Source organism: Filicampus tigris, chromosome 10 (genome assembly GCF_054856515.1).
Source record: "Filicampus tigris isolate MCC_2025a chromosome 10, RoL_Ftig_1.0, whole genome shotgun sequence".
NCBI lineage: Eukaryota > Metazoa > Chordata > Actinopteri > Syngnathiformes > Syngnathidae > Filicampus > Filicampus tigris.
This window is the reverse complement of record NC_141226.1, coordinates 22,869,140-22,890,923: the sequence shown is the minus strand read 5'-3', so window position 1 is coordinate 22,890,923 and position 21,784 is coordinate 22,869,140. Positions and strand designations below refer to the sequence as shown.

General features: G+C 43.2%; 1 protein-coding gene across 1 annotated transcript; it reads right to left on the bottom strand.

Moving 5' to 3' along the window:
• Positions 1-59: 59 nt before the first annotated feature.
• Positions 60-20,840, bottom strand: angptl4 (angiopoietin-like 4). Its single transcript, XM_086043346.1, has 8 exons — positions 20,615-20,840; positions 8,608-9,156; positions 7,697-7,807; positions 6,813-6,897; positions 3,370-3,483; positions 3,193-3,288; positions 2,489-2,773; positions 60-1,757 (listed from the first exon to the last, which is right to left on the bottom strand). Exons 2-8 carry the CDS (start codon positions 9,091-9,093, stop codon positions 1,573-1,575), a joined length of 1,362 nt encoding a protein of 453 aa, XP_085899472.1. The 5' UTR covers positions 9,094-9,156; positions 20,615-20,840; the 3' UTR covers positions 60-1,572.
• Between the last annotated feature and the right edge of the window lie 944 nt (positions 20,841-21,784).

Genomic DNA, 21,784 nt, shown 5'->3' with positions numbered 1-21,784 from the left:
GATGTTTTGTTTTTCAAGTGGTTTGGGGAAAGATGTAACACACAGTCAAACAAGCAGCATTGGACTAAACCCATTTTATTGGCTCCAGAAAGCCAAAAAAAGTCTCTTAAAAAACACACATCAAACAAGACAATATAAATTACAAATATATGATATTTCTTTTGACGACATTTAAATAAGAAAAGGAAAACAACGACACGCGAGTAACAGTCAAGACAAGTGACATTATTCTTTGTTACGCTGTAGTACAAACATCGGTAAAGAAGTCAATATGACTTAAAATTGTGCACATCTCCACCCCTAAAAAAATGAATGAAGACTATCATGTGATGGAATAGCTGGAATGCTTTTCATTGTCACTGTGTGAAGTTCATAGAGTGGAGCTGACGTTCGTCTTTGCGGTTGCAAGCGTCGTCAAGCGTCAAGTGTACAGTGATTTCAACTTTACGACACAACTCTTCAACTCCAACCTCGTCATGCTCATGCGGACGCTGCGCTTTTGTTTATCAAAGTCACATCTTGGTCCACATAAAAAAAAAAAGAAAAAGAAAAAATACAGTTATGATCCTTTCAACTTGTTTGTGACCAAAGTAGTCTGTCATTTTTTTAGTGTTCTTTTTTTTTTTTTACTGCACAACGATATTTTGCTAACATCGGTTCTTATTGATAACAAATAGCCATTCGTTTTTAATTTCAAATTTCCATTTGTTTACACAATGTGCAGGTGTCAACATGTTTTATATTTTCTCAGTAACACGTGTTTTTTTTTCTTATGTTGATAATATATATATATATATATATTGATATTTGATAGCCGGCAGAGGGATCATATAACTTCTTAAATAAAAACGTAATTCTTCTCCCTGATCTACAGAAAGTACATCCACTTTTAAAAATTTAAATTGTGCCACTTATTAGCTCCGTTGGAGTGCGGTGTAAGACATTTACACCTCTTTCAGAAGCTCAAATGAAATGGTTGTCTTATCCAAAAATTGATCATGATGCAATCTGGTAAAATTGGTGTACAATTCATACAGAATAAAGACTGGAAGTTGGAAATCGGACAAATATCCCCCCATCCTTGGGAGGTTTTGCAGAAACGCAGCTAAAATCAAAATAAAACAAAGCCAGGTGGACACAAAAAAAGCCCAGGGGGATATTATGAATCTGCATGGAGAGGTCAAACCCGAAAAGATCGAAAAGAGACGTTTTCTAAACTGGATTTGCAGTGACGGTGCTGCTGATGACTGCCGATGAGCCTCGACTTGTCGGCAAATTCTGCTCGGGCGGACGTGCCGCGACGCGCCGCGGGAGACGACGACGTCAAAAACATTCCCGCTCGCTGCCGACTTCCTGGGCTGCTACTCGGGAATGCCGGGAAAGGAGTGCGCCCCCACTTTCCCGCGTCTATGTTGAGGGCCTTGGCTGAGGTGCTAAGGTGACAACCTCTACCACTTGAACCAAGTTCTACCAAAAAAATAAAAAATAAAAAAACAAGGAAGAAAAGTCCAAAATCGACATCTTCCTCCTCATCTTTTGTCATGACTTTGCCCAGCGCGTGTCTCGAGAGCTTTAAGACCTGCTCTCGATCACGGCGGGGGCGATCATCATCACGCTGGATTTGAGGGGATAGTAGCGCCCCCTCCAGGTCTTCCAGAAAATCCCCTGCTTCCTCTGGTGCCGCTGTTTGGGCGGCGGGCTCTGGAAGAATCGCCCGTTGAGGTTGGACTGACCGCAGTTACTGAACCACCAGCCACCTACGGCGCAAAAAAAAAAAAGAAAGCAGGTTAGATGACGACTGAAAGGACCTCCATAACAATCATTCGCAACCATTCTGCCCGGTGGCCGGAAAGAATCCAATTTCACCGCATTGCTCATTACATTTTTATTTAATATGAATAAATGTCTTTTTCATCCGATTGGCCCGCCGCGGTCACAGTTCAATTTTTTTTTAATTTTTTATATAGAACCTATCCACAGATATTTTGTTTAAAAAAAAAGAAAACGTGAAAAAAAGATCCGATTTGTGTTTTTTGTGCCACAAGGTGGCGCCAAAGCCTCGCAAGTAACTCCCGCATCTGAACTCATCATTCCTCATCGAAACGAATGGAAATGCCATTAAACCCGTTCCAGCCCCATCATTGTGCCGCTTAAAGTGTAAAGTGTGTCCTTGACCACAAGGTGGCGGTCAAATAAACAAATACAAACATACACAAAGAAGAGTTTCACAAGTGAATGACTCTAAGTAAGCTGTCGTACAGTCGACGGGCCGCGATTCAAAAATCCCAATAAATGATTTTCATGAAAAACGTGGGGGGAATTGGGAGAATACCCTCAGAAAAATTAAAAATGTAAATTTAAATGTGATTTTTGCATGACGGTTTAGCCTGGTTCGTTAGCGAAAGTTCTACAGTCTTTTGCCGTTTTTTGATTTTTTTTAACGTTTTTGCTTTGCACGGTCGCTATGCACAAGCCCAAGGCATCTCACCGGAGAGATGTTTGGCGCAGTTGGTGTCCTTTTTGTGGTCGTTGTCGTGGTCGCGGGTGGAGAAAGGCAGACCGGAAGCGGCGTCGGAGCCCAGCGAGCTTTCCAAAGGACTGAAAGTGCCGACCTCCTGGATTCGAAGCGAGTACTTGCTCTCCGCGCCGCCCAGGCGGAAAGGTAGGCGGATGGACGCCAAGTCATCCCCCCAGTCGGACAGCTTGATTTGGAGGACGTAGTCGCCGTTCTTGGCTATGGAGTAGATCTTTTCCAGTCCAAGCCAGAACTCGCCTAAAAAAAAAACAAAAAAAAACAAGCAGAATGGAAACGGTGGTCAGTGGAATGGTGGCCATCGTCGTCATGTCAACACAAACATTTTTCTTTTTTTTCATGAATATGTTTGAATTGACTCGTTTTTCGCCATCTCTGGGGGCGGCCATTTTGTCACTTATGTCGACTGAAAATGACATGACAATTACCCATGTTGTGATGTCATTTTCAGCCGCTAGAAATGACAAAATGGCCGCCCCCTGAGATGGCGAAAAACGGGTGCATTTTGCTGCTTAACTCATATTCCACAAACGCAAAATATGAATGAAAATGCTATGTTTCAACTACTGGGCCTGCTGGGAACATATTCTTGAAAAAAAAATATCTTTGGCAAGTTGATGTGATAAGGTGTAAAAATAAATAATAAATAAATAAATTACCATCGAGGCTGCCAAAGCCTTTCTCGTAGGCAGACCACAGCTGGTCAAAATCCACGGAACCATCGTGTCGTTTTTGGACCACGGTCCATCCGCCATCTGGACAAAGAAAATGGCGTCATTTACGAGAATGGGATCTAATGCGGGACAGTTGCAAACTTGTGTGTCCCGTCCACTTACCGGCTGTCATCTCGCAGAAGACCGGGAAGGGCTCCATGTTGTCTGGCTGGATGGTGTAGACCCCGCTGGTGGTCTCACCTCGCAGGAACAACTCGTGGCAGTCAGATGCCATCTCTGGAGGAAGAGGGCGGAGAAAAATATCACTGGTCAGCACGTTTGTCCTCAGAGATGCAGGTTAACTTGTCTAGATTTTTTTTTTTTTTTTTTTTTTTTTTTCTGCCCTCGTCTTTTCTCTAACATTTCAGGTTTTCCTAATAATAACAATAATACAATAGTATTAGTATTTAGGAATGAAGGGTTAGCTTAGCTTGGCAGGTGGATTTTTTTTTTTTTTTTTTGTTTTTCCTGAAACATCATCGCTATAAATTACAACGCACGGTAATATCCGTATTGTGCAAGTTTTTATTGGTCAAACTTAAAAAAAAAAAAAAAAAAAAAATGACGATGGAACATGGATGCCACAAGCTGAATGCAAAACATTTTTTCTTTCAATTACGCTATCATAAGTAGGTCACTCGCAGCAGTGTTTGCAAATAACACTTATCAAGTCGTCTTATCTTGCACAATGTCTGATCTGCTCTCCGACCCAGCATCGACAACCACTGCAGAGATTGCGTGAGAACTTCTCAACATGACCTTTGTCCCAGTTCCCAAGCACGCCCCCCCCCCGCCACCCCCACCGCCGCCTTCGCGAAATCAATTGCCGCCCTTCTTTAAATTCCTCCACCCCCAAACTAGGAGCAGCACGCCTTGCCCACGTGCGAAGCAGCCTGTTAGTGACGTGGGCGTGCATGGCTGCTGCGTGGCTTGTGCATGGCCAAGACATGCCGTGTGCATGCTTGAGGAGAGATGGGGTCTTGGGGAACCCCCCCCCCGGCCCCCCGCAAGCTGTTGTTTTTGCACAGACGCTGACATTCGAGGAGCCAAGTGTGTCATCATGCCGTCCAGTGATATTACTCGCGAATTAGTATCGTTTGCCTTTTACGTCGGCGCAGATTAGAAAACATTTCAGCATTTGAAAATGATTTGCACCTCCCCATTTGTATTACTATTATTTTATTTGTTTTTCATGAAATGATGTCTATTAATTGAATTACGACTTCATTTCCATATATGTATATATCGGCACCGATATTTGGCGTTTTGATGAATATCGACATCTGCCTTTTTCTTTTTTTTTTTTTTTTTAATCTGATGGCAGATAATAAATCATTTTAAAACTGTGTTGAAATCAAAATAAAGATATGTGAAAGTTTAACATTTGTCATTTAGAAATTTGGGAGAACTTGATTTGCTGTAGAAAACGACATGGAAGTTTTTGTTCAAATTTTATAACAAAAATGTATTGTATATTGTCAAAAATGCCTTGTTATAATAGTTTTAAAAAAAAAATCTACATTATGCAAATCTGAAAAATTGTTCCATAGACAGATGCTTAAAGACGTTTCAACAACGTTAACTCATTCACTGCCAGACACTTTCACCCTAACATTTTGAAAAAATTTGAAAAAAAATCAAAATTAATTCCTGGGATTGAATGGCTAGACTGGCAAAAGACAAATAAATTTGTGAATGAGTTGAGAGTTTTTTTTTTTTTTTTTTTTTTTTTTTTTAGATTTTGACGCCAATATTTTCCTTTTTTGGTTATCGGCCTCCTTGACTCCTCCACTCCTACTAATAATTGGTATCGGTATCGGTCCTGAAAAAAGCATATCGGTCTATCTATAATATATATCAAAAAGGTGATTATGAGTGTCATAAGTGCTCCCGTGGCTTTCATCCTACCCACCTGCACTAAATATATCATTATATATATGAAATATCTTCCGATATATCCATTCAAATATATGTGAGTAGTCTCGGCTATCCTCTTGTGTAAGCCTCATTTGCATGCCGCGACCTTTAGCCCACAAGCATGAACCCTTGGCCAGTTGTGGCTGCGAGCCGCTTCAGGGCAGGGGGTTCTCCTGAACTTTAGCACACTTCTTAGTCATTCAACTGAGAGGAGGAGGAGGAGGAGGAGGAGGAGGTGCTTGTTTGCGAGCGGGGGGGGGGGGGGCAGGAGGAGGGATGGATGTCTGACTCCCTGACAGAACTGGGGGAAAGGTTGCTCGTTCTTGAGGGATGCACACGATAGCAAGTGGGATGTTGCCAGTAACGTGCGGCGGATATGTGTACAAAGTTCACAGCTGCGTGGCAGGCGCGAGAACAAATTGTATTCCGGGGAAGTCTCGTACACAGCGGGAGTATAATCCGCTTTCCGTGCGTAACCCTGACTGCTCCGCTCCTGAGACCCGAGAACTTTCCCCCACTTGACATTTTGCCAAAAAAGGGTTTTAGCAAAGAAATACAGCACCGCACTGCGCTGTATTGAAACTAAGTACATGATAAATGTCATTATACTGTACATACTCTGGTAGGCGCGTGTTGGATGTGCGTCTTTGAGGGGCGTGGCCTGGTGAGTGACATCACGAGCCAGGGTCCGGTTGCGTGAGAAAATATCCGTTGCTTGAAGTGTTATAACACAGCAACATCGATGCCATTCATTCGCCCGTCTATGGCGTTTTAGATTATGCGCACAATGTGGTTTTTTTTTTCCCCCTTTTATGTTTAAAAATTGAGTCGCAATAAACAAGCTCAAAGGAAACAACTACGTTTTTTGCTCACAACTCAAGGCAAACAAAAACGACAACGCGTAGGTCGGGGATGAGCTAAGTTTAGCCTGGGTTGTGAGCGGAAGTTACAGAGAGCGTTTGGTGTTTGAAGTTCGATGACTTGCCGTACTTGCGTGTTAGCGAGTTTGGGTTTAAAGTCAATCCAAACATGTGTTTTTTTCAAGAGTACGTTTTACGCAGGCACATTAGTTGAAAAAAGTCATTCCGATAAATATTGCGTTTGTGGAATATGAGTTAAGCGGCAAAATCCACCATCTGCGGGGGCGGCCATTTTGTCACTTCTGAAAACGACGTCGCAAATGCTCAGGTAACGACCAATCACAGCCCACCTGTTTTCTGAAGCTGAGCTGTGATTGGCCGTTACCTGAGCCCCCAGGGCGTGTGATGTCATTTCCAGTCCATCTGTGGAAACTTCTATTGCTCACTGCTGCTTTTTGATCAATCCAAAAAGTCCGATTTGCCTTGCGTGAATGGTGCTACACAAATAAACCTGCCTGGACTGGCCTGTTTTTTTTTTTTTTTTTAATTTTTTATTGATTTGTCCTAATTAAGACGCTCAAATTGCGTCTGCCGAGTGCTGGAGTCAAGCTGGGCAAAGGAGCGTGTTGCCAAATGGCTTCTGTTCCTTGATCGTAATTGCCAGTGATTTAAGCTTCTTTGGCGGCTTCACTAACCAGATGGCCAGCCGCATTTGGCGTCAGATTGTGTGCACTTGACTTAAGGCGGCGTGACAGAATGGATTTCGGACACGCTTTGGCGTTTACTTACCGACTGGGGAGTCGCGTTGCTCGGCCCCGCCGCTTGCGGCGAAGACTTTGGTGTTGGTGAGCGAACTTTGCCTGGACTGTTGGATCTGGAAAAAAAAAAAAAAAAAAAAAAAAAAAAAGGTCAATTGTGGCAATTGATGATGTCCCACTTTTGCTGCTTTTCGGGGGGGGGGGGGGGGGGGGGTTGCTATAATCGGGTGCATTTGTCCTAACTTTGCGTGATGATGTCATTTGCATAAATTGGCAAAAATGTAGATTGCAGTTTCGAATGTAGAATTTTTTTTGGGGGGGGGGGGAACCTCTGTTAGTTGCTTGAAAAATCACCTGTTTGCTGTTTCGGAACTGTTGAAGTGAGTTGAGGAGTTTCATTCAGACAAAACTAGTCCTTTGCTGCCGTTTTGTGGAATCTCTCTTTTAGGCGACTGTAGAACAGTCCGAACCTTTTTTTGCGGTTACGGTCAATGACTCGCAGGTTTTCGCCGTTTCTGCCGGAGATCAGTGTACTCAAATTGATTGGCCATCAACAAAAACAGAACTTCAAATGTGTTCAGGTAGGTGAGTTCCGTGTTTGCCCTCACGTTTTGATTCGCAAAAGTAGCACAAACATAATTTAGATTTGCATTATTGAAATATAGACGTACAATATACGTATGTAGTTTTTGAACCAACTATCAATAAAATGTAGCAACTCTCAGCACATTTTTGTTTTGATTTTTCTGCCTGCACGCACCCCCTCACCCCCACTCACAACATCCCCCCCCCCCTCAAAAAAAAAAAAAAAAAAATAGCTACAATTGTTGCTAGGCGCTTTCTTGGTCGTTGCTAGGGCGGATTGAAAAGTTGCTCAATTTAGCAACTAAGATGCTAAGAAGGCATCAAGCTCACCTGACTTTGCAGGGTTCTAATGCGCACGTTCTGCTTGTCCAGCTTCTCCTGCTGGAGTCTCATACGTGCCATCAGGTCGTCGATGCGTCTGTTTTGAGCCTCCAGCATCATCTAGGGGAAGAAAGGCGCACGTTACTCGGAAAGCTGCCGGTTTATCATTTTTAAATCAGCTTCCCTTTTCTCTTTTCGAGCCTTTTGCGTAAAATGCGTCCCGGTAGTTTTTCATTGAAACAAAGTGAAACTCCCTCCGAGCGGCCCACTAGGTGGTTAAATGTAAAATCGAGAGCGCGGATGCTTCCGCAAACACGCACGCGCACGGGCACTTGCTTCCACACAAATGCTCCCCTTGCTCCGTAAAGTGACATCATCGGCTCATTCAAACAGAAAAGCGCATTTGTAATGGCGTAAATGCGTTCCCAATTGTGCAAGAAGTTCGTCGGTACGCTGCCTTGTCTTCCTACGCACGTACAACACGCACAACACGCACAGCACGTACTTGCTTGTAGAAAAAAAAAAAAACCTAACACCGGGGGGACCCAACCCCCGCCCATCCTGCAGCCAGCATTTCTTGCCACGATATAACGAGCACAAAATGTTCATTCATGGCCACGAAATATCAAATAGCGGCCGCCAGATATGAATTCGTGGCCACAAATGAATATTCCTCTGATTCCTGGACAGGTGAATAAACGAATCACACTAAACACGCACTAATCCTCGCACGGCATTTTCATTGGCCGCAATATTTGTCTTGGCAGAATGAATTGCCGTTTGGCGTATTTGCAACTTTTTCTGACTGCTATGTTGAAGTGAAGCGCTTACTTGAAACAAATCATTTGCCAAAAGTGCTGCATGAATCCAGTCGACCTCTTGAGCGGGGAAGTCGAGCCGGGCGGCCGACGTCTTCTTACCTGGATGCTGTGCGCGTCCGTGCCGTTCTTGGCGTCCCCTCGCGGCGGATTGTCCAGCCTCTCCTCCAGCCGGCTCAGCCTGTCCCTCAGCGCCGTCCTCTCGCGCCGCATCCGGTCCGTCGTCTCCCTCAGCTCGGCCGTGACGTTGAGCAGCCGGCCCTCTCGGTCCTCCAGCCCGCGGGCCCGGGCCTTCAGGGCCTCCCCCTCGGCCCCCAGCCTCCGGCCGTCCTTGGCCAGCTCGCCAACGGTGCGGTTGTAGACCTTGATCTTGCTGAAGATGTCCCTCATCTGGACTTTGGTCTTGTCCACGTGCTCCTTGAGACCCTGGCCCAGCTGCAGGAGGCCGTGGGCAATGACGTTGACGTCATCCCAGGCCGCGAACTGCACCCGTTTCTCCTTCTCCGCGCTCGCTTTCCTCTCCAGCGGGAAGCCCGCGGCCGTGATGAGCGCCAGGCACAGGGTCAGAGTTGCTAGGGCGGTTCTCATTGTCTTCAGGTCGTCCGTCTCGCGCCCACTCTCCTTTAGGCTGGAATTGTCGAGCTCTAACTCCTGGCCGGACAGTCAAAGCTCAAGCTGTTATATACTTCCACGGCCCTCACGTCGAAGCTGCGAGCGGCTCGCCATTGGTTCCCTCAGGATGAAGGAGGGGAGTCGTCTCGCTCACATTTCTCTCCCTCCTCCACTTCTCTGTCAGCGAGGCGGGGGGGGGGGCGGGGGGGGATCGCGATTGTATAAAAGCATGGTGGACTCTCTTGGGAGATATCCTGTGCCTTGTACACACGCACAGCGTGGGATTCCTTTGCCCGTATCGTAATCTACGGGCAAGGTCAGAGTTCATGACCCACTTGATAAGCAATCGTCTTTTATTTATTCATTGATTTTTTTTTTTTTTTTTTTACAGTATACAGGGACGACTGAATTTAATCTAGTACAACCCTTGGCAAAAATCATTGAATCGCCAGCTTCAGAGAATGTTTAAATTGGTCGGGGAAAGAAATGCTCACAGACATGACACAAAACTAAAATCATTTCAAATGGCAACTACATTTGTTTAGACTAAGCACAGGGGGGGGGGGGGGGGGAATATGATGGAATCACCCTGTCAATCATCACGCAATGTCGCAAAAGGCGTTGCTCGTTTGACGGCCAGCTCAACAAACAATATGGCCGAGCATGCCGGGTGGACGAAGAAAGACATCAAAAGTGTCGAAACCAATAAGGTGCACCCAAAATAAATTTGTAGCCGTACTTGAAATACGTGCAAAATATGCGTATGTGATCGCGACATGTAACGATTGCAGCAGCTAATAACGTGGCTTTTAAGGATGTAAGGCTTGATGTGGACTAACTATATTAGTGGAATACTTTTACTGGACCCTTGTCGACGTCAGGGGATCATTTTTGACGGATTATGACACTGTCTTGGATATTGATGAGGCTGAAATGGTGAGTTCCGTATTTTTTTTTTCGTTTTAGCGATCGTTTTGATTGAAATGCTCGCCGAGCCCGCAGATATGATTGTATCTCGCAATGTTTGGTATCGTTCCAATCCGCGGCAACTCCGTTTTCTGCCCCGGCCGTGTTTTGAAGTTGTTTTACATATCAATAAAATGGGTCGTCACGATTATTCAGCAAAGTCGATCCTGATGTATTTTTGGAGGCCAGTTGTTGATTCTGATATTTGGCTGAATAAAATTCCGATAAACGATTAATCATCCAATTAAAAAAAAAAAAACCCATATAATTAAATAACATATATATACATTTTTTCATCCCTTATCAATTACAAGTACAGCAGCTGACCGAGGGAAAAAACGTCCGATTTCATTTGCCATTTTTGTTTTTTTGGGGTGGGAATGTTTGATTGTCATTATTTTGTTGTAATGTGTAACATATCGTGTGATTAGTAACAAAAGCGGCTTGGCCCTTCTATGTATGTCTCCACAGCTCCAATAAATACCAATGACGCCACTTCAGAACATGTACGCCTTTATGTATCCTTATTCATGGATATTCTGCTGGCAGACTGAACCGCAGTGTGAGAATTAGGGGAAAGTTCACAGCACAGAAAAAGACCCACATTATTACAAGCACTTTTTTTTCTTTTTTCTTTTTAACAACCTCTGCTGGGAGCTGGATGTGATGCAGCGCCGCACCACAAAGACAAAGCGGAGCGCCTTTAACCCTCTCGTGTCCAGAGCGCAGACAAAGTAGGTGAAAGGTAACTGCTGACTGCACGCTGACAGTGCCTGGGGGGAAAGTCGGGCCAGCGGAGGAATTACAGGGCCCTCGCTTACGTGTCTGGAATGCAACAAACATGCTTTATGTTCCCAAAAGCCTTGGCAAAGTGCGTGTGGTTTTTCCGCCAGGATGGCCAAAAGCTGCTGAGTTCCTGGCCCAAGTTCTCGCCTTGCTTTTTCTCACCCATTTACAGGAAACGGTTGTTGCTTGTTAAGAAGCCCATTTGAGAAAATGTGTTTTCTTTTGGTTCTTGCGAGAAAATTGCCAATGCGAACATATCGTTTCGTTCTATGAATGGACCAATGAATCGTTTTGAGCCCAGCCCACAGGCGCTGCAAAATGGCATTTTCACGCGAAGGAAATGAATGACAACATTCTGCGCTCGCTAAAAATGGTCACTAAAATTCAGTTGTTGGATCCAGCCAAACCTCCATTCTATCAAATTGCGTCTGTAGAAATGAGGCCAACGTCAAGTAATGGTCATAATTGGTCATTCGGTGATCACATTACTCAGTCAACAATATACATAAATAAAATATAAATACATGATAAATCCTGGCTTACATATAAAGTGCAGTAAAGTAAAGACAGCGGTGTAGCGGGAGTGGAAATAGCAGAAAATCTTTGTGGCTGGTTGGGTGTTACTGATCAGTGACAGATCTACACCTCAGCACAGCTGCTTATTCAATTTTCCCAAAATGGCCGCTCCCATCGCAACCGGCATGCTGACCTTTTACACAGATTCCAAGCGCGGAACATCTGTAATACACCCCCCCCCCCCCACACCCACCCCCCCCCCCCCCCCCCCCCTTTCTTAGTCATGTATCAGTGGACAGTGGGTGGAACGTACGAACAAAGATGCGGGGACAAAAGCCAGTGCTTGTACGCATGAAAGCAAATGATTCGTTTTCTCAATATTTTACATAACACATTCCATTAATATAAGCCAAATAGTTGCACGTATTCCATTTTGATCAAGTGTTAAACCAGAGCCAGCCATAGGGCCCGTAGAGCCAGATTTGATTTTTGGGCCCTCTATTTCCATCAACAATGTTGATTGTTGAACATTCATTGTCGAATGTCTTCTTTGGGGATTATAATGACTATACTAAATAATAGTGGGGAAATAACACTACAGGAATGAACTGGGGTTGAGTTACACAACGATTCCCTCCATTCATTCTCTATATCGCTTATAATGTTCACGGTCAGCAGATTTGGGGTGAAAAGCTGACGCGCCTCCGGACTGGTCGCAAGGCACATACGGAGACAGACAACCGCGTTTTGTTGCACAACATTCCAAGTGAAGAGGGATACTAAACATCAACGACGCGAGAGCAAACAGGAAGCACAAAGAAAATCCGTACTTCCACCGCGAAAAAAACACATAAACATTTTGTTAAATAAAACAACATCTCAAGCAAATATGTGCATGATGATGTAACTGAATAGTTACCTGAAACAAGGTGACAGAAATGGTTTAAAAAATACAAAATGAAACCAAAAGCTGCTGTGAATAACCAAGGAGAGTGAAAAATGACTGCGGGAATCTCCCGGCCTGTGAAACAACAACAAAGCCAAAGGTGAGGTGACCAAACGAGATAATCAGCTGGCTCAGCGACTTTCAGTTGAAAAACGTGATGCTTGCTTTTTTTTTTTGTTTTTTTTTTTTTAAATGAACTCAACACGAATGAAAGGCAGCCTTGATTGTGTTCCTAGCTCTAATTAGCGTGACTCCACAGCTGCAGCGGTTTGGATTACATTTGACAGACGGACAGATGTAGAGCAGCACCAAGGATGAATTACAATAATCTAAAACTATTTTTCAAAATTACCATGTTACATGCGGTAAGTAATAAAAAATATTCCGTTTTAGTGAGCCCCAGTGATATTTGTACAATCGGGGCAAAGTGATATAATGACAGTATAATACTCCCAATATGCAAACTAGTCAAAATTAGGATTATGTAACCTCAGACCGGGGTGACGGTTCATCTTCCAGCAGGAAATGACCCGAAGCACGTAGCCAAGATCTCAAAGGAGTGGCTTCGGAACAACGTCCTCAATGTCCCCGAACGACCCGGCCGGACTTGAATCCCATCGTCCGACATCTGGGAAGAGATCTTTAAATAGCTGTGCATCAACGCTTCCCATGCAACCCTGATGGCAAATGTTGCAAAGAGGAATGAAGAAAACAGATATTCACCTATTAATGCCACCGCTATTCCAACCAATACTTTATAAAATGTCATATACTAGCACACAACTGTGGCACGTAAATGGGCGGTAGCTGTTCAAAATCCAAATGACAGTCATTGTTAGCACAAAAACAATCCAGTTTCTGGCAGACAGCAAAAATAAAAAAAATGTCAGGAAAAGCCTACTGGAACAGCTGAACTTTATTTGCGGTTAATCAGGGGCACTTTCAAAAGGTGGCGGGCATGTCCTGGCTCCCATTTAACATGAGTTTGAATGTGATTAATCTATTCTGAACACAACCGCATCCAAATTATAAGAGGGTGTGCACACTTGCGTAATCTAATGAACTGTCTTTTCCCCGTGAAAAGATTCAAACAACTTCAGTTGAGCTGTGCAGGTCACGCAGGTCATTTAAATGACAAAAACAGGGGTGTGTAGACTTTTTGTTTTACTGTACCGAATAACATGACACAACTCAGATTCTGAATAAGTGCAACAAAAAAAAAAAAATCTAGAAAACTTTACTCTCATTACTGATTAAAAACTTAGAGTAAAAATCTCATGAGCAGCGTTATTTCAAACTATTTCCCCTCAAAAGGGCTTCTGCCTTCCAAGCCAATAAGGCTCACTGCTGCCCCCTCGTGGCATAAGACACGCACAAAACAGTTTCTTTTGCCAAACCTCGTCACTAAATTGACAGCGTACTGGTACTTAAACTGGACATCAACGATATCGAATAAATGCTCAAACAGCATTATGCTAATGGCATATTGTACTATTAGTGTTCACAAATGTCATACGGTCGTGGAAAAAAACGTTACTAATATGAGTGACACATGATCGATGCTCTTCAAAGTGGAAAACACGAGTGCACAAATTCTTCTCGTTCATTCCACACTACTCACGCTTACACATGCATGCACATGTGAGAGGGAAAACACACTTTTTTTTTTAATAAATCCGTCCATTACCGCTTAAGACCGAAAAATCCGCCTCATTGTTCCGTTCATCTCCAATTCTTGTCCAGCCCGTTAGCCAAATGAGGCTCCCAGCTGGCAGCATGCAGAAAAGTACAGAATGTACAAATTGTGGAATCAGCTGTGCATACATGTGCTGTATAGACTGCGGTTGACCTCAGCAGCTGTGTGCGCTCTGGGTTCCTAATGGCGCATGGAGTCGTGTCGTGCCCTCATTTACCGCGTTTTGTATTCATCCGACACTGGGAACTTTCACTAAAGCAATCGCTGTGTTGAACCGGCATCGTTTGTCGTCGGCATTCTCACTTTAAAGAGGGAAGTCAAGCCAAACATATTTTTTTCCCCAAGAATATGGTCTCTGCAAGACCCACTAGTTGAAACAGGGCATTCTGATAAATATTGCATTTGTGGAATAAGTGTTAAATCCACTCGGGCGGCTATTTGGTCACTTCTGTCGACTGAAAATGACATCACAACTGCTCACGACGACCAATCACGGCTCGGATTCAGAAAACAGGATTGGTCGTTGTGAGCAGTTGTGATGTCATTTTCAGTCGACAAAAGTGACAAAATGCCCCCCCTGAGATGGCTAAAAACGAGTGGATTAACACTTATTCCACAAACGCAAAATGAATCCGAATGCCGTGTTTCAACTAGTGGGCTTGCTGGGAACATATTCTTGCAAAAAATATGTTTGGCTTGACTTCCGCTTCAAACATGAGACATAGTGCGTGCGACCGTAGGCGGGTCATTTGGAACCGAGGCTTTCTGTGAGATATATTGGGATGATTCTATTCCCCGAGTGAAAAATAAGACAGGACCGGTACAAAGGTCAAGGGTAGATCCCATGCGTTAACTCACGCAAAAGCATGTTTATTATGTCACAGGGATTTGCACAAACGACTGAAGGAAGTCCCCAGAAGACATTTGGCACTTTTCTCTGACCAAGAAGGTCTCCAACGTGCCGAGTTTCTCTCCCTTAAGTGTGCAACAGAACCCACTTTTTTGTTCATTCACATGTTCATTCCCACGAACTAATTGACCTCTTTGGTAACTTTCAAAGCAAGCATGTGAACGGGAGAATGTAACTCATTATAATGATACAAAAAGTGTTAACAATCCCTCGTAGGCTCTTTTGCAATTAAGGAAAGCTATACGGGCAAACCCAGCTCAGGTCGTTGACGCATTTAACGCAGCACACTGAGTGTGTGACCTCTGACCATCTGCTCAATAATCTTCATGATCCGTGTTAATCTCACCAATGCGGACTCCTAATTGCTGCAGAGTGGCCCCGGAAAGTAACGCTAGCTTGGTTCTGGTGAAATCACCTTGGAGGCAAGTATTAAATGATGTGAAATGCGTTATACAAATAAAATTGTGTTGTATTGTATTGCATGAGTCCCTCTTTGTGCCTAGATGCGAATGGAATGAAATTAGTTTGTGGAATATGAGTTAAGTAGCAAAATCCAACCCTTTTTAGCCATCTCAGGGGGCGGCCATTTTGTCACTTCTGTCGACTGAAAATGACTCAGATGACGACCATTGAGAGAGGACACTTTTGACTTTTGACAAATTTGACTAGTTAAAGATCTCAGAGGGAGAATACCATACAATGGCAACATGGCATTCTGAGAAATATTGCGTTTGTGGAATACGAGTTAATCCACCCGTTTTTAGCCATTTCAGGGAGCGACCATTTTGTCACATATGTCGACTGAAAAGGACTCAAAAGGGCTCAGATGACGACCAATCGTGTCTCAGCTTGAAAAAAACAGGTGAGCCGTGATTGGTCGTTACCTGAGCCCTGAGCACTTGTGATGTCATTTTCAGTCGACAGAAGTAACAAAATGGCCGCCCCCCGGAGATAAGGCTAAAACCGGATGGATTTCTCATATTCCGCAAACGCAAAATTAATCACAACGCCGTGTTTCAACTAGAGGGCCTGCATAGATCATATTCTTGAAAAAAAAAATGTTTGGGTTGATTTATATGTTTCGTAAAAATGAAGACGGTTGAGACAAAAAAGTATGTTAAAAATGTGCTGTACTCTATATAAAAGGAACGTAAAGATTTGCACAATTTATGATTGAACCTGTCCATTTTAAAACTCAAACGCCGTCCGCCAGGCCAGAGTTCACAAAGTTCTGTTTTGACGCAGCTTTCCTCCAAAGCGGCCATCAACAGCGTGGCCTCTCGTCCGCGCGTGCACCTGCTGTTGTTGTGCCGCCGCGGCGTACGTGTGCACCAATTGTGGTGAAAAAAAGTCATTGGGTTTGCAATGCGCAGCAGGCCAAAGTGAGCCTTTTCAAAATAAATGCCTCGTCTTGTTTTCGCGACCTTCGCGCGATGAAGTCTCCCCTTTTGCTCGCTTTTGAAAGCCAATCAACAGCGCCGAGGCCGTGTTTGGATTTTTGTGGCCGACCATCAAGCATTTCTTCCCTTTTCATGCTTATTTTTCCTCATTGCGGTACGTCGCTCTTCCTCCCATGTGAGTGTCGTTTGATCATGCCGCTTTCTTGCAATTCCAGAGAGCTCGTGAATTCAAGCCCTGTGCTTCTCCGACAGGTCAAAATACAAAAGTTCCATGCACTAGTCAGGATTTCATGCTTTTTAAGGCAGAGATTCCCAACCACAGTGCCGGGGCACATTAGCTACGCCCTAAAAATGCACCTTCCCTTCGGCTAGTCTGCTGGCATGGCACTTTAGAGCGCCTCGTTGTCGGCCACGAGTGTGTGTACGTCACGCAGAGAAAGGCAGAAGAGCGAGGTTTTTTGTTTTTGTTTTAAAGTCCAACCTGATGGAGTGACAGCCTTTTGTAGTCGTCACGCCCACAGCATTTGACTTGATTTGTCACTATTCTGAAGCTTCATTTTATGTACTTGAGGATTTTATTTATTTATTTATTTATTTTAACCATTCAAATTTGTCAGCTTTGTTACCAAGCCTCCTCTCTGTAATGGGTCAAATTTAGGGGACATTTCAAAGTTAAAACGGATTACAGAGAAAAATATTGTTCAATGAACGCATACCTCTGTGTTTACAATAGACAAACCCCATTTTTTCCCCAAATGAACAAACTTATCATCTCACAAATACACTGCACATCAATAATCATGCCCGAAAACGTAGATTATAATACCAACCCAAAGCTGTCGCTTTCTGTAGGCGTAAAAAGCAGGATTGAAGAGGCTTGACATTTAATCACCAAAACTGAAAAACTGTACTTTCAGTTTTCTCGAGTCAAATATAGTTTCAAACTAGTGTGCTGCCATCAGGTGGTCAACTGCGGAATTACACCCAAAAATAAACCAGGAAGAACAAAATAAGAGTTATGAACTACAAAAATCCACAAAATAGCGGACTGTGAACCTGGAACCTTGCGATTGAGAGGAGTCTTGACATTTTTGTTTGGCGGCGTGAGATTCTTATTCTTAAAAATATGGCTTGGCTCAATAAAAGTTGGGAAACGCTGCTTTGGAGTAAGACCGATCGCCAACCTTTTTCTTTCCTCCCCTTCTAAAACGCTTACTTCTGCACCATGTCACTTGATGAATGCATCAGCACCATCTTCAATAGAGGCACGTGTCGAACAAACTGTGCTAAACTTGCTTCAGTTCTTGGAGGTATACACTGTCAAAAAGTGAATGACGGGTTTGGAAAAAAAAAAAAAAAAAAAAAAAACATGTGAAAGGGAGGAAGAGACCGCAGATGTTGCCAAAAATAAGAAGCGGCCAACGTCCTGTCGTAACCTCCCGAGTAGAGTGTATTAACGGCATCCCGCGGGCCCCGTTTGCAAAAGTTCAGGGCCTTGACTCGAGTCACAGCTCGATTCCAAGACCTGGCTCTCCCTTTGGAGGCTCCGTTGACATCCCCGCTGTGCATCCGGTTAGCCGGCATGGGAGAAACAAAAGCTTTACAGTCTCCTGCCAAGTTCCACTCCGTTCCAACAACAGAACAAATATAGCAAGGATTATGTAGTCAGTGTGAGTTAAGCACTGAACATCGTGGGGTTCATCCAAGACACCAGGTGTCAAACTCAAGGCCCGGGGGGCCGGATCGGCCCCGTGACATCATTTTAATGTGGCCGGCGAAGTCAAATCATGTGTGTTGACTTGACATGTTTCTTTCAAATTGTCTTCACTTTGAACACTGCATAGGAGATCTTGCGAGCATTTGTTACCAATCCCTCATTTAAAAATAATTGAAATAGTTGAGCAAACAATTCACTGGCATCCGATTTCGAAGCTAGTTATCCATCAATTTTTTTTTTTGTGTACGTGTGATAATATAAGGCGATCGCCGATCATACATTTTTTACAGGTATGGGCAGACAGTGGTAACGGGACACCATAGCTACGATGTGGCCCGCGACAAAAATGAGTCCAAGATGAGATGTGTTTTCAAACCAGGCTTCCATACACTCAGCAGACACTTCATTAGGCACACCTAAATTAGTACTAACGCTCGGGTCGGACCGATACAGTCGGAGATGTATCGATAAAATTGCAAATTGTTTTTGTAGTCGGTGCCTTCCGCATCATCCATTTTCAATAGCGCTAGTCCCCTATTAGGTTGAACACAAAGACGGAATTATGTTTTGAGGATTCCAAAAGCTGATGCTATGTGCTCAGGGCTAAAAAAGGTCATGAAAATAATAAAGCGAGAGACGGACTAAAAGCTTGCACAATAATGTCATCTGTAATGTATACAATCCATAATAACGTATTGTTGATTAAACGTGAGTATAATATTCAGGGGGAGCAAAGTCAAGTGGAGGTTGAACTGATGAGTTGACTAGTCGACTTAACTACTCGATTTTCCCCCTTATATATAAGCAGAGCAAATTTTCAAACGGCATGACGTTACGGTGACTTACAACAATAATATTGAAAGAGGCCCTTTTAGGAATAATAAAGGCTGTCTCATTTTGGATGAAAACAGAGTCAGACTACTCACTGTTATTAATGCTGGTTATTGTGGCTGTACTCGGAGAGCCAAATATTTTTTTTTTTTTACAGTGGCACTTGGCGTAAAACGTTTGACAACCACATCCTTAGAGCAAGACCTGGTCGATAATTAGGTCCTTTAAATGAACATACACTGGATTTATATACCACCTGTCACAGTGGCCTTGTTCTTATTGATGTTTGGAGTTATTTATTATATTGCAGATAAGCATGTGAAGACATGTTTCAACTGCTGCTGTTTTCCACTGCTTGAGTCTGACCTTGGCGACATGGAGACAAATAAGGGGGTGGCCTTGCTTTCTTTGAGACGGGCGGACTGAGGAGAAGTGATGGTCAGGTGAGGAATGGGGATGATGACATAGTTTGCTGGCGTTTGCTGGCACGCTGCTGTTTTTAGACAGCAGAGTCTGTTGAGTAACTTCAGGCCGATCCTGTTCTCTTTGTTAGAAAGTTAGCTCACGTGCATTTCTATTGATTGAAATTAGTGTTTGATTTGCAAGTAAATCACAAGTTGATTCAGAAACTTGTGGGCAAGAACAGCAATGAGATGTTTTTTTTTTTTTAATTTTTACGTGGTCGACAGGATTCACTCTAAATATTTTTAGTTTCTTAGAAAAATCAACACTTCAGTTCACTTCACAGGTTTAGGAGACTTACTAGGCCACTCCATGACCTTAAAATGTTTTTGTTTTTTTTAAATGTTGGGTTATAGTCATGCCGTAAAATGGCTCAGTTCATTGGCCCCTCAATCTGGTTAAGTTATCCCCTGTACCCCAAAACATAATATTTCCACTTCCGTGCTTCACTGTGCAGATGGTGTTTCTTGGCACAGGCTCCTATTTTTCAGCTGCCAAACAGTGGGTCGAATTGACGCCACATAGCTCAACTTGGGTCTCATCTGACCACAGCACATTCTCCAAAACCTTCTCGAAGCCATTTAGATGTTCACTGGACAACTTAAAAGTGGAAGTCAAATCTGGATTTTTTTTTTTTTTGTAGTAATATATTCTATATGGCCCCACTAGTGTTAACACAGTATTGTAATTATTATTGCGTTGGTGGAATAATCTCGATTTCAGTCAACAGCAGAGGGCGGTGTGGCATAATACAGCCTCCTTGAATGGATGAAACAGGTGTATTAATATGCTTAATTCTTCCACCAACACAATATTAATCTTATTAACTTATTTACATGGAAAATATTATTGCAATGAACATTTTTGACTTGATGTCCACTTGAAGGGGGGCCTTTATACTCTCTTTTCTGGCTGGCGCTTTTGTCCGAGCGAGCAAGGCAGCGGGTCGTGTTTACTTGCTGTCCGCAAACACCAGCAAAAGGTGTCACGTTAACTTGAAAGACTTTCAAAAAAAACAAACATGAAAGACCAGCAATCAGCATCTCTGCCAGGTGTGGCGGACTGCTACATTTCTGGTTGTTTGGATGTTATTTCTTGATTTCACAACCAAAACATATTCATGTGACAATTTTCCAAAGCTGGCAGACAACTTTAAAGCTTCAGTCCAAAGTAGGTCAGTGTGAGATGGAAAAATGCTAAGTGATTAATGCTGAAATATACAAACTGGAGTTGAAGATTTTGTGGACAACACACAAGTGAAACTGACCTGCTTTCCTGTTCAAACAACCACTGGAATCCGTCAAGAGCCCCCGACTGGAATTCAGACACATTCCTTCATGGCAAAAAAATCAACAACTGCAACACATTGAAAATATGTCAAGTGTGCATACAAGGCAAGAACATTTTCAGTCATTCTTGTGCCCTAATAAACTCAAAGACTGTCTGAACCAGTTTAAGGTCTGTGAAGCTAGTACACTAGTTTAAGGGTACTAGCACAATGTCCTCACTATAAGACAATTCAGTCTTACGAGTAACGTTTTTTTCCACTATTGTATGACTTTCCCGCACAGTAGGAGAACTACCGGTATACGAAAGTTACGATGAGCTTTTATGTTATTTTTAGTCAACAGTGGTTGTTGCCTTGGAACTTTATTATACTACCATATACTTTTACGATACCATGTTTGTCCAGTCGCTTCCTTGTCACGATGACGTTACGTGAGGCAAGTTCTTTAGATGTCCTGGGGTTCCTTTGTGACCGCACGGACGAGTGGTTTGTGTTCTATTATTACTTTTTGGGAACCTTGCTCTGTGACTACCTGAAAATATTGCCTATCCACTGTTTCTGTGTTCAGGCAAAAGCAATTCAATTTGTACTTTGGCACCCTCTAGTGGAATTTTGTGAGGTTTGATTTGTTGATTATGTTTTTTTTTTTCAGCGTGCATTGCAGATGTTCTGTTTGTTGGCAGTCTTTTAATGTTCTTGTATCTTACAAAGCGAAAAAGGTTCCAAACGCCAGTGTAGACTACTTTGCTTTACAATTTGCCTGCAGTCGCTCACTTTGGCGTCAAGCCGGGCTAATTTCAGCAATATTAGCTGTGTAAAGTCAAGTACACTCTAAATCTTGACATTTGAAGTATGTCGCAGACATGCAAAGACTTGGGAATGTTTAAATTGGTGTAGAAAATGCATTGTCTTCTGGAACATTTCAGAAATTACGTTAAATATGAATATTAAGCAAAAGTACAAGAACTAAGTAACCGACAAATGAAATAACGCTGACCCCTGCTGGGGAGGAGGAGAACAGCACAGTTTTTTTTTTCACCACTTAACATTCACATTTGAAATACAGTATCTTGGAAAATCAGCTTGACTTTGATTTCTCCAGAAATAACCATAGACTGTGATACATGTTTATATTTGCAATATTGTTCA

Bases quoted from the DNA above. Each gene is read 5' to 3' on its own strand.
- angptl4 (XM_086043346.1), bottom strand. From the start codon at position 9,093: ATGAGAACCGCCCTAGCAACTCTGACCCTGTGCCTGGCGCTCATCACG. The intron at 7,808-8,607 runs GTAAGAAGACGT...TTCTTCCCCTAG, and splicing joins CGGACGCGCACAGCATCCAG to ATGATGCTGGAGGCTCAAAA. The intron at 6,898-7,696 runs GTGAGCTTGATG...TTTTTTTTCCAG, and splicing joins TTAGAACCCTGCAAAGTCAG to ATCCAACAGTCCAGGCAAAG.